Raw genomic sequence first — 14387 nt, 5'->3', positions numbered from 1 at the left:
CAGCAGTTAGATGCTTACCTAACTGAACCACCCAGGCACCCCAATAGGTTTCTTTTTAGATTTTGGATGTCCAAACTACAGCTTTGGCTGTATTGTGGGCACTTTTTAAATTGTCAGTTTAAATTGAAGGCCAGTGGAGCGCCTGGGTGGCTCAGTGTTGAACATTTTGCCTTCGGCTCAGGGCGTGATCCTGGAGTCCTGGGATCAAGTCTTCTCCGTCTGCCTATGTCTCTGCCTCTCTCTGTGTGTCTCTCATGAATAAATAAATAAAATCCTTAAAAAATAATAAAATAAATAAATTGAAGGCCATTGAGTGTTGACAATTAAGTGGCACAGTGAAGATGACTGGAAAACATTAACTTGTTATTGTTAGTTGACATTGTGCTGAGGTTGATGGGAAGTTGAGTTTATAAATAGCCTGGTCTATGCACTGATTTAGATATCTCAATTTCAGGGATAAGTCTCATCATACGGACCATTCATGGTTTATCTTTGAAGCTTTTTATTTAACAGAATGGATTCATCCTTTTGAAAAATGTAATAGTGAACATAGCTGTGATAACACCCCCATTGAAACTTTTGTTTTCAGTATTAATTTCTTGAGTAAATTGCCTTCATATTGTAATAAGTAGAAAGGAGGCCAGATGTTTACGACTTTCAAAGTATGGTAATCTGTTGTTAAAGGGAGTGGCCCACAGCAGTCTCTCCGTTTGCCCTTTTTCTCATGGAGTGCCTCTCTGACGTCCTGGAGAGTCTGGTCATTTTTGATAATAACTTATGACTTTGGTTGTATACCTTGGTTTTCCCACCTGTTAAATGAGAATGACCATACTTTAAGCTCCAGCAATTTCTCAATAATATTGTGAAGGTCAATTAAAGTGATTAAATAATGTACATGGGACTTCTTAAGGAAGACATGAGACAGTGATAATTAGCTCTATGAATACATAATTGTCAAGTCTTAGTTGTTTGGGTTTTTTTTTAAGATTTTATTTATTCATGTGAGACACAGAGAGAGAGGCAGAGACACAGGCAGAGGGAGAAGCAGGCTTCCCACAAGGAGCCTGATACGGGGCTCATTCCCGGATCCTGGGATCACGCCCTGAGACGAAGGCAGATGTTCAACTACTGAGCCACCCAGGCGTCCCAAGTCTTAGTTTTTAGACTGTCCTTTTTCTTTCACAAGTCTCTTGTTTGAATATTTTTTAGAATATAGATCTGCGTTAAGTATTTTTAATTGATGATTATTAAGAAAACTACAATATACATGTCAAATACACTGATTTGAACATGGGCTTTGGAATATTCATATGTTCATTCTCTGCCTTAGTCTTCATCCCAAGATTCTTTTTTTTTTTTTTTTTTTAAGATTTTATTTATTTATTCATGAGAGACACAGAGAAAGAGAGAGAAAGGCAGAGGCACAGGCAGTGGGAGAAGCAGGCTCCATGCAGGGAGCCTGACATGGGACTCGATCCCGGGTCTCCAGGATCAGGCCCTGGGCTGAAGGTGGCACTAAACCACGGAGCCACCCGGGATGCCCCAAAGATTCTTAATAAATCCTAGAACTGAAAAGTCAACTGTAACAAAAACTACTGTAATCAAATGAGTGACAGTCACTATGTCTTCAGAGAGTCACAGACATTCCAGGCCTCAGTGATACCTCTTTTCTTTTCATATATATATTTTTGCTTCTCTTTTCTTCCTCTCAAGGTTCCTTTTTCCTCTTTCATCACCTTCAGTACCTTTCTTTTACCTTGTCTATATGGATGTTAACATTTCAAAAAGTTTAAATTCTTCAGATATAGAAAGGCTAATTTGAAGAGACCAAATTTGTATGGATTCTATGTTTATATTATGGGGCTGAGATTTTAAAATTTAGTGTTTGAAGTAAATTTGTGTTTTAAGGTTTTTATATTAATTTCCACAGTGAATTTTATGAGTATCATGCACTAATGATGGAAGAAGAAGGAGCAGTAATTGTTGGGCTGCTGGTTGGCCTGAATGTGATAGATGCTAACCTGTGTGTAAAGGGAGAAGATTTAGACTCACAAGTAAGTGAAAGTGACTAATACCAAATACAGAGTGATTTTTAGTTTGCACCGTTCCTCTTGGATCCAGTTTATAACTCTTAAACACTAAAGAAAAATTAAGAATGAAATTCAGTTGCATGTTAAGTGTACTTCTAATATTTCTCCCCTTTAACTAAAAACAGCATGATTTACTTTAGGTTGGAGTGATTGATTTTTCCATGTATTTAAAGAATGAAGAAGATATTGGAAATAAAGAAAGGTATGATTTCATAAGTTATTTCACATGTTGTATTTTTTATGTAGCCCTCACCAATTACCATGAGATCCATCTACTGATAATGTAGTATTTTTATTTTTCTTTTTGATTATGTAGTTTTTATTTCCCCTTTTTGAGTGTAGTTCCTGTTTTGTTTTGTTTTAGCTTCCACATACAAGTTTTACAAAGCAAAAATCACATTGAATGAGGCTTTAGTATGAAGTATGGCTTTTGATCACACATGTAGTTCCTGAGACCCTTTTTTAAAAAATATTTTATTTATTTATTTGAGAAAAAGAGAGAGAGATTATAAGTGGGGGGAGGGTCAGAGAGAGGAGCAGACTCCCTGCTGAGCAGGGAGCGTGATGCCAAGCTTGATCCCAGGATCCTGAGGTTAGGACCTGAGCCAAAGTCAGATGCTTAACCACCAGAGCTGCCCAAGTGCACCGAGATCCATTTTTTTTTTTTAATTTTTATTTATTTATGATAGTCACAGAGAGAGAGAGAGAGGCAGAGACACAGGCAGAGGGAGAAGCAGGCTCCATGCACCGGGAGCCCGACGTGGGATTCAATCCTGGGTCTCCAGGATCGCGCCCTGGGCCAAAGGCAGGCGCTAAACCGCTGCGCCACCCAGGGATTCCCCCCCCCCCTTTTTTTTTTTTTTAAGATTTCATTTATTTATTCATGAGAGACACAGAGAGAGGCAGAGACACAGGGACACAGGCAGAGGGAGAAGCAGGCTTTTTGCAGGGAGCCTGATGCAGGACTCAATCCCAGGACCCCGGGATAACGACCTGAGCCGAAGACAGGCTCAGCCACTGAGTCATCCAGGCGCCTCAACCTAGACCCTTTTTTTTTTTTTTTTTTAAAGATTTTATTTATCTATTCATGAGAAACATACACAGAAAGAGGCAGAGACACAGGCAGAGAGAGAAGCAGGCTCCAGGCAGGGAGCCTGACCTGATGTGGGACTCAATCCTGGGATTCCAGGATCACTTCCTGAGCTGAAGTCAGACGCTTAACTGCTGAGCCACCCAAGGCATCCCAAAAAAGTTCTTAAATACACTTTTTAGGGCAGCCTGGGTGGCTCAGTGGTTTAGTGCCACCTTCAGCCTAGGGCGTGATCCTGGAGACCTGGGATCGAGTCCACATCAGGCTCCCTGCATGGAGCCTGCTTCTCCCTCTGCCTGTGTCTCTGCCTCTCTTCCTCTCTGTGTCTCTCATGAATAAATAAATGAAATCTTTAAAAAATAAATAAAAATTTCTAAAAAATCAAAATTCTTTAAAAAAAATAAATACACTTTTTAATGGAGATGCCTGGGTGGCTTAGTTGGTTAAGAATCTACCTCCAGCTCAGATCATGATCTCAGGTTCCTGGGGTCAAGCCCTGCATTGGGCTTCCTGCCCAGCAGGGAGCCTGCTTCTCCCTCTCCCTCTGCCTACAACTCCTCTGCTTGTGTTCTTTTTTTTCTCTCTCTGTCAAATAAATTAAAATCTTTTAAAAATGTCTGTATAGGGGCACCTGAGTGGCTCAGTGGTTGAGCCTTTGCCTTTGGCTTGGGTCATGATCCTGGAATTGAGTTCCACATCAGGCATCCCGCAAAGAGCCTGCTTCTCCCTCTGCTTATGTCTCTGCCTCTTTCTCTCTGTATTTCTCATGAATAAATAAATAAAATCTTCAGTAAAAAACGTGTGCATGTACATACTTTTTAATGGTATTGTTAGATTACTTGCTAATACTAGACTTAAGAAGGGTTGTAATTAGTACACAGCCTACTGCTACATTATTATAAAGATTCTTGAATTTTATTTTCAAGGCAAGATAATGTTTTTTGCCATTATGGTTTTACAGCAATTTTAGATGATGTAGGCATTTTTTTTTTTTTGGTCATCCAGTAAATACCTTTCCAACTGATGCAAAGCTTCTTTTCCTCCTCTTTAGGAATGTTCAAATTGCTGCCATATTAGACCAGAAAAATTATGTTGAAGAATTAAATAGACAACTGAAGTAAGTATTATGGATACTTGGATACTTGTGAATATTGTTTTAAAGGTTTTCTTCACCATTTTCAAGTCAGCTTTATCCTCTTCCTTCCTATTAAGCTCCTTTGAGAAAGGGTTGAGGGAGGGATCCCTGGGTGGCGCAGCGGTTTGGCGCCTGCCTTTGGCCCAGGGCACAATCCTGGAGACCCGGGATCGAATCCCACGTCGGGCTCCCGGTGCATGGAGCCTGCTTCTCCCTCTGCCAGTGTCTCTGCGCCTCTCTCTCTCTCTCTGTGACTATCATAAATAAATAAAAATTAAAAAAAAATTTTAAGAAAGGGTTGAGGGAGTAGAGAATGGAAATTAAGATACAGAGAAATTATTGGAGAGAATTCAGTTTCAGCAAAAAAATCAGAGTCAGATTTTCAGATAGGACCTTTGGAGAATTTAAAGATAGAATTTCTGAGGAGGGATCAAAAAAAACAAGGACAGAATTTCAAACTTCTCCTGTACCCTTGAGAAGAAATGACTAGATAGAGCAGAAATTTATATCCTTTGCATGGTTCTAAAATTTATTTTTCTTACTTCAAAGAGCTTCATGTGTAAATGTGGCTGTTGTCTCCAATGGTGGGAGAATTTTCCTTACAGTGTCACCTGGACATTGAAGGTGTCAGTGAATAGTTGGAAGAATTTCTGAGATCTATGTGTAAAATAGTATAATGCAGTTCTAAACTTTTAAAATTTTATTTATTTATTTATTTAATTTATTTATTTATTCATTTATTTGAGAGAGAGAGAGCATGAGATAGAGGAGGGTCAGAGGGAGAAGCAGACACCATGGTGAATGGGAAGCTGGATGCGCGGTTCCATCCTGGAACTCCAGAATCATGACGTGAGCAGAAGGCAGCTGCTTAACTGACTGAACCTCTCAGGCACCCCTAGTGCACTTTGGACTAATAGAAGTAGGATGTGAGTCATGTAGACATTTAAAAATTTTTAGTGACCACATTAAAAAGGTAAAAAAAGAGACATGAAATTAACTTAAAAATGCATTTTATTCAACCTAGTTTACCCAAGGTATTATCATTTTAGTATGTAATCATATAAAAATTATTCATGAGATATTTTATATTCTTTCTTTGTATTGCCTTTACAATCCAATGTATATTTTACACTTACAGTATATTTCAGTTTGGACTAGATAGCACAGGTATAGGGAATAATATTAGAAATGAGTTAGAATTAGAATTAGAAATTTCTAACTCTAATAATAGTTAGAAATGGATTGTTCCCATTAATTAAAATGAATAATTAGCAAAAATGACTTTCTCTGGGTGATGGGCATTATGAATAATTTTTAAATTTTTTTATACTTTTCTGATTAAGTTTCATTCAGTCAGAAAATACAATTAAGCATTTTCGCATTTTAGAAAAAATCTAAGAAGCTGTAAGTTTTGCTTTCTCTGAAGTTAGATAGGAAAGATCTTGTAGCATTGTCCTTTTAATCATGGAGTTTTAATGATTGATGTTGTAGGAAATACATGTATGTTTGTTTTATAACTTTTATTTCTGAGATTATATTTCTAAATGCAACTTTGTATTGCTTACTTATTTACTTTTAATGCTTTATTCACTTTTGGGAACAGGTGATATAATCACATAGTTTAACAAAAGGAACATCGAACAAAAAGCCTCCTTCTTCCCTGATCTCCAGCCACCTAGTGGTTTCCCTCTTTGGGATTAATAAATATGTTCTTGTGTATGCCTCCAGAGATACTTTATACAACTAGACAAGAATATGCGTATATATTCTTAGAGTTCTCACCTTCCCCTCAGTTTTTTACACATAAAATAGTATAAATTTTATACTATTCTATACTTCACTGTTATTACTTAACAGTTTATATTAGATTCTGTTCCATTTGGTTCAGTTTTCTCATTCTTAAATATATGTATTAAATAATTTACAACAGCACTAGTGCCTTTTTTACATTTTACAGATTTAAAACTGTTTTGTTGTTTTTCCGATTAGAAGGTTTCTGTATATTTAGAGCATTTTAAAAAGTATAGGAAATAGACAAAAAATAGATCTCACATATTATCCCTCATTCAAAGAAAACTGGTATTGAGGATTTATTTTCAAAAGTGCTTTTTTTTTTTAAAGGTTTTATTTATTTGACAGAGGGGGAGAGAGAGCACAAGTAGGGAGTGGCAGGAGGTAGAGGGAGAAGCAGGCTCCCTGCTGAGCAACCCTCACTCCCCCCATGGAACTCTGATCCCAGGATCCTGGGTTTATGACCTGAGTGGAAGGTAGATGCTTAACCCGCTAAGCACCCCCCACGCCCCTAAAAGTGCTTTTTTGATTAATATTTTACTGATTCTCGCATAAAGGTAGGACAGGTATTATCTGATTTATAGATAAGGAAATTGAAGCTCAGAAAGGTTTTACAGCTTTCAAGGTGACATAAAGTAGAAAAGCAGGGGACTATAGCCTTGGTCCTTTGTCTCTTAGTCCCACACCTGTTATATCTCCCCATTCAGATACCCTGTTGCTGTTTGTGAAAAACTCAAGTTGTTTACCTAAGAATGATTATTTAAAAATGATTTAGTATGGGGGCACCTGGGTGGCTCAGTGGTTGAACGTCTGCCTTCAGCTCAGGGCGTGATCCCAGAGTCTGGGGATCGAGTCCTGCATCGGGCTCCCCTCAAAGAGCCTGCTTCTCCCTCTGCCTGTGTCTCTGCCTCTCTCTGTGTCTCCCATGAATAAATACATGAAATCTTAAAAAAAAAAAGATTTAGGGATCCCTGGGTGGCGCAGCGGTTTGGCGCCTGCCTTTGGCCCAGGGCGCGATCCTGGAGACCCAGGATCGAATCCCACGTCGGGCTCCCGGTGCATGGAGCCTGCTTCTCCCTCTGCCTATGTCTCTGCCTCTCTCTCTCTCTCTCTGTGACTATCATAAATAAAAATAAAATAAATTAAAAAAAAAAGATTTAATATGAATGAAAAAATATTTTTCTTGTTTCACCAGTTAAAATGCCAATATTTATTTCTGAGGTTGGTATAAAATTTGTTTAAATCTATTGTAGGTTTTATTGTGATGTAAAATATTATGTTATGAAAGAAAGCTTGAGATAGTAGAATCAAGGCCTTGAAAACAGACTAAATAAAATGTACAGTAGTGTCCAGTCTGGATCAATTTAAACAAAGATGCAAAAAACTAAGTTGTTCATTCAACTTAACCTGATTTTTAACTATATCTTTGAGAGTCAGGGTGTTTGCTTAGCTGCAGGCTGACCAGGTACTGATGTGAATTTCATATTCACATTTCCCCAACTATGAGTGATGTTAGAGGTCTGTAAGTGATTGTGAAAATGGAGAATGGAAACAAGATGGGGGCTTGTGTTGAAGATAGCTATGAACACTTGTTAAGCCACGTGATTATAAGGTGGGTATTTAAAGTTCATCCTTTGAAAGATAATTTAAAATTTTAGTTTTAACAATATTTGACAGTCTTTGTGTGGAATCCATTCCTAAGTATTACAAGTTAAGTGTAAGAAGAACTCTAAGACGGTAACAAAAAATGATGAGCAACACAAAATGGAATTTTGATAGAAATGATTCTTTTGATCCAGTCTTTATTGCTTTCCTAGCCAAATCAGGTTATTCAACTTAATGAAATATCCCACACTCAAAAATTCAGGGTAATTGGTGCATGTTAGTCATCATGATAAGTCCAGGATAGCATACTTTTTCTTGCCTTTGTGAGTTTGTGTGATTTGAATGAGTTGTTTTTTTGTTTTTTTGTTTTTTTTTAAATTTCAGCAGCACAGTCAGCAGTCTCCATTCAAGAGTTGACTCATTAGAAAAGTCAAATACTAAGCTGATTGAAGAGGTATTGTAACCCAGCCATAGATAATTGCCTTTCACGGACCGAGTATTTGTGATTCTTTTCCATTTAAGTAGGAATGCATTAAGTACGCATGAGCACATACACACACTTTTTCATCATTATGATGGAATATTTGCAATGTAGTTGTAATTGATTATAAGTTCTAGAGAAACCACATTTTCTCAGGTAAATTCTCAGGTGAATCTGAATTGTTTGAAATACTCCTAGAAATGAGCCCCAAAGATGGCACTCATACAAGCTCTTCTGTAAATAAGCTGTGATTCTCATTTTAAAATCTGGGTGATCTGTATTTAGATAACGAATCACCTATAGTTAGAAATTCCTGTTATAGTGATACTGTCCCTCTTGTTCCACTCTTGAGATTACTTTTATTTACAAGCACTGCTGCATGATCATGGCCCCCCTTTCTCCACCCAAGTATAAACCTCATTCCCCATGCTCTGTTTTCCTGTGTTGTCAAAGTGGTTATCTGGTGCTACCAGACCAGAAATTTATCTCCATTCTCTTTTTAGTACTGTTTGTAAAGTTGCTTTAGATAAGTTTTTTTTTTTTTTTTAATCTGTCAAACCACAGAATTACTGCTTTCTATTTTCAGAATTATTTAGGCTAGTGGAAGAAATCTGTTATGAATGCTCTGAACCTACTTTCTGTGTTAATTAAAATTCTTATTTCTTTTAGAATTGGCTTAATTTTTCCAAACCAGGGAGCACTTAAATATGATTGCAAATCCATTTTTATTTTGATAATTTGGGACCATTTGATAGTGGGATTTTTTTGGTTTTGGTTTTGGTTTTTATTATGATGAGTGTACTCTTTAATCCCCATCAACCTATATCATCCATTCCCCCCAGCCACCTTCCCTCTGGTAACCATCAGTTTGTTCTCTATAGGGAAGGGTCTGTTTCTTGGTTTCTCTCTCTCTTTTCCTTTGCTCATTTGTTTCTTAAATTCCACATGAATGAGACCATATGGTATTTGTCTTTTTCTGACTTATTTTGCCTTGCATTAAACTGTGTAGCTTTATCCATGTTGTTACAAATGGCAAGATTGCATTCATTTTTTTTGACTGAATAATATTCCATTGTATATAGATACCACATCTTCTTTATCCATATTCATCTATTGATGGACACTTGGGCTGCTTCCATAGTTTGGCTGTTGTAAATAATGCTCCAATAAACAAGGATGCATGTATCTCTATGAATTCCTGTTTTTGTATTTTTAGCTAAATACCCAGTAGTGTAATTACTGGATGGTAGGATAGTTCTATTTTTAATTTTTTGAGGAAACTTCATACTGTTTTCCACAGTGACTGAACCAGTTTGTATTCCCACCAACACTGCACTGAGGGTTCCTTTTTCTCCGTATCCTTGCCAGCACCTGTTGTTTCTTGTATTTTTTATTTTACCCATTCTGACAGGTGGTATTTCATTGTAGTTTTTACTTGCATTTCCCTGATGATGAGTGATATTGAGCATCTTGTCAGTGTCTGTTGGCCATCAGGACCATCCGATAGTTTGATAGATTGAGACCACATTAGAGCTGCTCAATAGTTTGTGCCTCTTCTTGGCCTTAGGTGCACTGTGAAGTTCAAGTTATATCTGTAATGAAGTGTTCAGAAATTTATTTGCAAGTCAACATTGAGAGTGGTCCCTTCTTTCCTTTCCTAGAATCCTTCTTTTCATTCTAGGCCTCAGAACCAAACCACTTAGTTTAACTCTGATGGTGAGAAATGCCTCATATTTGTGATGGTCACTCAGTGTTGTGTATTTCAGAGGATGTCCTGTTTGGTTATCATGAAGGTCTATATCACATTTTCAATGATGGCACAGCCTTCTTTTCTTACAGATCTTTTTATTTCTACACAAGTTTTTTTTTTTTTTTTTTTTAGAACTTTACACAAGTCTTTACAGACTTACTGTTTCATGACACTGTATTCAGAACATATTTAAATCAGATACTCATATGTTTTAACTGACATTTTGACTAATAAGGAAATACTAGAAATAAGAGTTTAACTTTTTTATTGGTATCTTAGGATAACAGCACATTTTTCTTAGGAAAGCTTCTGTAGATATGAGACATTTGATTAGTTTTAAGATTTTATATTCTATTGTTTGTAGCCATGAACATAACCTGTAAAGCAAGTGTAAGTAAAGATGTTTAAAATCTTTTTTCTTGTCCCTGTTTCATAATTTTTAGTTAGCAATAGCAAAGAATAATATCATTAAACTCCAAGAAGAAAATCATCAGTTACGAAGTGAAAATAAATTGATTTTAATGAAAACCCAGCAGCACCTGGAGGTAAGATGTATGTACTGACGTAGACTGTCTTGTGTCGGAAATTGCCACCTAGGGAACTTTTGCATACACTGGATATTTATTTCTATGTGTAGTGATTACACAGTAAAAGCTTTATGTTTTCTTCCTAGGTTACCAAAGTGGATGTGGAAACTGAGCTTCAAACTTATAAGCATTCTCGGCAGGGGCTGGATGAAATGTACAATGAAGCCAGAAGGCAGCTTCGAGATGAATCTCAGTTAAGACAGGTAGGTTACATTAGCAAAAATAATAATTATAATAATAATAATTTACTCTTAAGCACCACTTGAAATCTTTTTTTAGCCTTATCTCCTTGCTATGGGATAGAAATCTCACTCCCTTACAACCGCTTCAAGTTCTTTGTGTTCCTACTCTATCAGGTGTTTTTAAACTGTGTTACAGTGTGTGAAATAAATGTATTGTGACCAGCATTAAATAGAATAGAATGATATATTCAAATATGACTAAAATAATATTTAAATTAACTTATTTTGGGGGCACCTTGCTGGCTTAGTTGTTACAGCATACAACTCTCTCTTTTTTTTTTTTTTTTTTTAGCATACAGCTCTTGATCTTGGGGTTATGAGTTCCAGCCCCATGTTGGGCATAGAAGTTACTTTAAAAAAAATTAATGAGGCATCTGGGTGGCTCAGTCTGTTGAGCGTCTGACTCTTGATTTTAGGTCAGGTCTTGAGCTCAGGGTGATGGGATTGAGGCCTGCATTGGGGTCCACACTCAGTGCAGAGTCTGCTTGGGATTCTCCTCCTCCCTCTCCCCAACCCCTCCCCTGGCTCATACATGCATGCTCTCTCTCTCTCTCTCACTCTGAAATAAATAAATGTAATATTTTATTCTATTCTATTTTTAAAGATTTTATTTATTCATGAGAGACACAGAGAGAGAGAGAGAGGCAGACATATGCAGAGTAAGAAGCAGGCTCCCTTTGTGGAGCCTGATGTGGGACTTGATCCCAGGACTTCAGAATCACTACCTGAGCAGAGGGCAGACTCAACCACTGAGGCACCCAAGTGTCCGATAAATACGATGTTTTAAAAAAATTATTTTTTTAATCTTTTAAATTGATACAATACCTACAGAAAAATATAAATGTACAGCTTAGTGGCTAATAACATAAATACCTGTGTAATCATCACCTGGGTCAAGAAGAAAGTATTGCCAGCCTTTCCATCCCTTTTGCTATTTGTTTTTATTTGTTTTTAATTTTTTTTAAAGATTTTATTTATTCATTCATGAGAGACACAGAGACAGAGGGGCAGAGGAACAGGCAGAAGGAGGAGAAGCAGGCTCAAGGAAGGGAGCCTGATGTGGGAATCGATCCTGGGACTCCAGGATCACGCCCTGGGCCAAAGGCAGGCACTAAACTGCTGAGCCACCCAGGGATCCCCTATTTGTCTTTAATATTAGCAAACTTCTTTCTGTTTTGATATGAAATTAAAAAAAAAAGATTTATTTAAGTTCAGTTAATGTATAGTGTACTATAATTTTCAGAGCTAGAGTTCAGGGATTCATCAGTTGTGTATAACACCCAGTGCTCATTATATCATGTGCCCTCCTTAATGCCCATCACCCACTTATCCCATCCCCCACCCCTGATGTAAAATTCTTTAAGAGATGAAATTAAAACTGTGAAGTGGAGTTTTTGAATTATCTTTGGCTTTCACTTTTATGGACTACTTTATTTCTGTTTTTTTTTTTTTTAAGTTTTATTTACTTAAGTAATCTTTATACCCAATGTGGGGCAGATCAAGATCAAGAGTCGCATGCTTGTCCAACCAACTGAGCTAGCCAGGCACCCCTGGACTACTTTATTTCTTTGATTAAGGAAAATTAATACTGAGTTTATGAGACATAAAAATACTTAATTTTTGAACCAGTAAAGTAGTAATAATTAATACCTAAAAAATGCATTCATTTTCGCAAAATATGCGGTTGAAATATTTAGAATGTTCTGTTTTTATAGGACCTGATTGATTCCTTTTAGTGGGGCTTAAACCTCAAAAGAGTAGTCTACCTATTTTTTTTAAAGAGTAGTCTATATATTGAATAGAAGTTCCTTCTTTTTCTCATTAACTGTCATGTGTCTGATTTTTGACATCCTGGAGTATGTGAATTGAGGATATGTTGAAATTGCAGGAAGTGGAAAATGAGCTAGCAGTACAAGTTAGTATGAAACATGAGATTGAACTTGCCATGAAGTTGTTGGAGAAAGATATCCATGAGAAACAAGATACTTTGATAGGCCTTCGGCAACAACTAGAGGAAGTTAAAGCGATTAACATAGAAATGTATCAGAAGTTGCAGGTAAGGATCATTCTTTTTGTTTTTGTTTTTTTAAAAGATTTTATGTATGTATTCATGAGAGACACATAGAGAGAGGGAGAGAGGCACAGACACAGGCAGAAGGAGAAGCAGGCTCCATGCAGGGAGCCCAACGTGGGACTTGATCCTGGGTCTCTAGGATCACACCCTGGGCTGAAGGTGGCACTAAACCGCCGAGGCACCTCGCACTACACCTACAATCATCAACACCTAGCACTCATCATAACCAGGGCCCTCATTAACCAGTCACTCTTGCAGCCCATCTGCCGCTCATCTTCCAGCAAGCCTCAGTTTGTTCTCTCTCAGTAAGTCTCTTATGGTTTGTTTCTCTCTCTTTTTCCTTCCCCCCCTTCCAAATGTTTATCTGTTTTCTTTCTTAAATTCCACGTATGAGTGAAATCATATGGTCTTTGTCTTTCTCTGACTGACTGACTCCGCTAGGTATAATACACTGTAGCTCCATCTGCATCATTGCAAATGTTAAGATGTCCTTCTTTTTGATGGCTGAGTCGTAATCCATTATGTATAAATACCAAATCTTTATTCATTCATGAGTCAATGGATATTTAGCCTCTTTCCATAGTTTGATTATATTGTTGATAATGCTGCTCTAAATATCAGGGTGCATGTATCCCCTTCAAATCTATATTTTTGTCTCCCTCTATCTCTCTGCTTCTTTCTTTCTGTCTCTCATGAATAAATAAATAAATAAATAAATAAATCTTTTAAAAAAATCTATATTTTTGTATCTTTTGAGTAAATACCTAGTAGTGCAATTGCTGGATCATAGTGTAGTTTTATTTTTAACTTTTTGAGGAAATTCCATACTGTTTTCCAGAGTGACTGTATCAGTTTGCATTCCTGTTGTGCAAGGGGGTTCCCCTTGTGCCTGCATCCTCACCAACACCTGTTTCCTGTGTTGTTAATTTTAGCCATTCTGACAGGTGTGAGGTGGGTCTCATTGTGGTTTTGATTTGTATTTCCCTGATGATGAGTGATGTTGAACATCTTTTTATGTGTCAGCCATTTGGATGTCTTCTTTGGAAAAGTGGCATCATGTCTTCTCATTTCTTAACTGGATTATTTTGGGGGGGGGTGTTGAGTTTGATAAGTTCTTTATAGATTTTGGAGGTAACTATCATTCCTAAATTCTTGGAATTTCTTGAGTTTAATGTAAATTGAAAATGACTATTTGTATGAAGGATTTGTTTTTTATTTGTTTAATTTTTATTTACTTTTAAAGGTTTTATATATTTGAGAGAGGGAGAGGGAAAGAGTGAGCTCGAGAGGTGAGGGGCAGAGGGAGAAGCAGACTTCCCATTGAGCAGGGAGCCTGATGCAAGGCTCATTCCCGGGACTCTGTGATCACGACTTGAGCCAAAGGCAGGTGCTTAACTGACTGAGCCACCCAGGCATCCAGGATTTGCTTTTTAACTGGGCCATATTGGTAATAAAAACCAGTGCCTTTTTTTCTATATGGAAGCTTAAGAAATATCTCAGTGGAAAAGGTATCAACAAATCACCTATCTCAATTTCTTTTTT

The 14387-nt window shown here is 37.2% G+C and overlaps 1 protein-coding gene across 10 annotated transcripts in view; it reads left to right on the top strand.

Moving 5' to 3' along the window:
* The window catches only part of RUFY2 (RUN and FYVE domain containing 2), a 51968-nt gene that overhangs the window by 10039 nt on the left and 27542 nt on the right, over nucleotides 1–14387 (top strand). For 9 of the 10 annotated variants that reach the window (XR_012029468.1, XR_012029467.1, XM_072823317.1 and 6 more), the window contains exons 5-11: nucleotides 1931–2054; nucleotides 2231–2292; nucleotides 4232–4297; nucleotides 8096–8165; nucleotides 10386–10487; nucleotides 10616–10732; nucleotides 12660–12827. Coding sequence is in view for 8 of the 10 variants with exons in the window: in XM_072823317.1 (XP_072679418.1) it covers nucleotides 1931–2054; nucleotides 2231–2292; nucleotides 4232–4297; nucleotides 8096–8165; nucleotides 10386–10487; nucleotides 10616–10732; nucleotides 12660–12827 (709 nt within the window). In the remaining 2 variants the exon portion in view is untranslated. The remainder of the gene's footprint in view (nucleotides 1–1930; nucleotides 2055–2230; nucleotides 2293–4231; nucleotides 4298–8095; nucleotides 8166–10385; nucleotides 10488–10615; nucleotides 10733–12659; nucleotides 12828–14387) is intronic. The other variant, XM_072823311.1, reaches the window with a different exon arrangement.

This window comes from Canis lupus, chromosome 4, assembly GCF_048164855.1.
Source record: "Canis lupus baileyi chromosome 4, mCanLup2.hap1, whole genome shotgun sequence".
NCBI lineage: Eukaryota > Metazoa > Chordata > Mammalia > Carnivora > Canidae > Canis > Canis lupus.
This window is presented reverse-complemented; position numbering and strand designations above follow the sequence as displayed.